The 1,177-nt window shown below is 67.9% G+C and overlaps 1 protein-coding gene across 2 annotated transcripts in view; it reads left to right on the forward strand.

The window, feature by feature from the left end:
• Positions 1–615: 615 nt before the first annotated feature.
• The window catches only part of SRF (serum response factor), a 9,729-nt gene continuing 9,167 nt past the window's right edge, over positions 616–1,177 (forward strand). For both annotated transcript variants that reach the window (XM_024766131.1, XM_024766132.1), the window contains exon 1: positions 616–1,175. In XM_024766131.1, coding sequence (XP_024621899.1) covers positions 985–1,175 — 191 coding nt within the window. In that variant the 5' untranslated portion in view covers positions 616–984. The remainder of the gene's footprint in view (positions 1,176–1,177) is intronic.

Genomic DNA, 1,177 nt, shown 5'->3' on the forward strand with positions numbered 1-1,177 from the left:
AGTGTCGTCGCCTTGAAAAGAGAGGGAAAGGGAAAGGAAGTGGTGGGGGGGGAGGGGAAGCGGTGGAGCAGAGAGGCCGCAGGGCGAAGAGTGTAGACAGCGGGGACACAAGCCCCCTTTGCTCCGTCAGTAACTTTGACTCCCTCGGGAAGGCGTGGGGAAATGCTCTAACCCCTGCAGTCCCTGGGAATTTGGGCTGCAAATCATTTACTGCAATCCGCACAATCCACTCAGGGACTATCCCAGTGTTAGCTTCCAGCCCTTCCAGCTCCGGGTTCCCAGTACCGCTCCCTCTCCTCCGCAAGACTGCGCTCCAGGGCTCTTCCAGGCTTCCTCTACCGCAGGTCCCTCCCAATTCTCTACCATTCTCTGGTCAGGGGGGCGGAGTCGTATCTCCTCTTCTGTTCCTTTAAGAGGAGTCGGCTCCTCCCCTTTCGGAGTTGCCGTCTGACGCGTGATGACAGCAGCGAGTTCGGTATGTCTATGCAAATAAGCGCTCCCTGTGGGCCAATGGGGAGCGGAGGTGCTGGAACCGCGGACCAATGGGGCGGGGGTGCAGGGGCTCACCATATAAGGAGCGGCCTCGCCATAAAAGGAAACATTGTATCTCTTTATATGGGGGGAAGGGTCGGGGGATCCCTCGCCACCAGCGCGTGGTCCCGGCCCCCTCCACCCGCCGTCTCGGCCGCGGCCAGCAGCCCCTGCCCCCCGGGGGACGCTGACGGCCGCCGGGCGCGCCGCCCTAGAGTACGGACAGGGGGCGCTCCGCGCGGCCTGGGGCAACCCGGGCCACAGGGGCAGGAAAGTGAGGGCCCAGGTCGGCCCGGGCGTGCAGGGGCCCCGGGTTCGCAGCGGCAGCGGCGGCAGCGATAGCGGCGGCACTAAGCAGCAGCGGGAGCGCCGGGTTGAGCCGGGAAGCCGATGGCGGCGGCGGCGGCACCGATTCCTCGCTGACTGCCCGTCCGCCCTCCTACTTTGAGCGCCATGTTACCGAGCCAAGCTGGGGCCGCGGCGGCGCTGGGCCGGGGCTCGGCCCTGGGGGGCAGCCTGAACCGGACCCCGACGGGGCGGCCAGGCGGTGGAGGCGGCGGCGGGACTCGCGGGGCTAACGGGGGCCGGGTCCCCGGGAACGGCGCGGGGCTCGGCCCGGGCCGCCTTGAGCGGGAGGCTGCAGCAG

Source organism: Neophocaena asiaeorientalis, unplaced genomic scaffold, assembly GCF_003031525.2.
Source record: "Neophocaena asiaeorientalis asiaeorientalis breed wild unplaced genomic scaffold, Neophocaena_asiaeorientalis_V1.1 scaffold46, whole genome shotgun sequence".
Classification (NCBI taxonomy): Eukaryota; Metazoa; Chordata; class Mammalia; order Artiodactyla; family Phocoenidae; genus Neophocaena; species Neophocaena asiaeorientalis.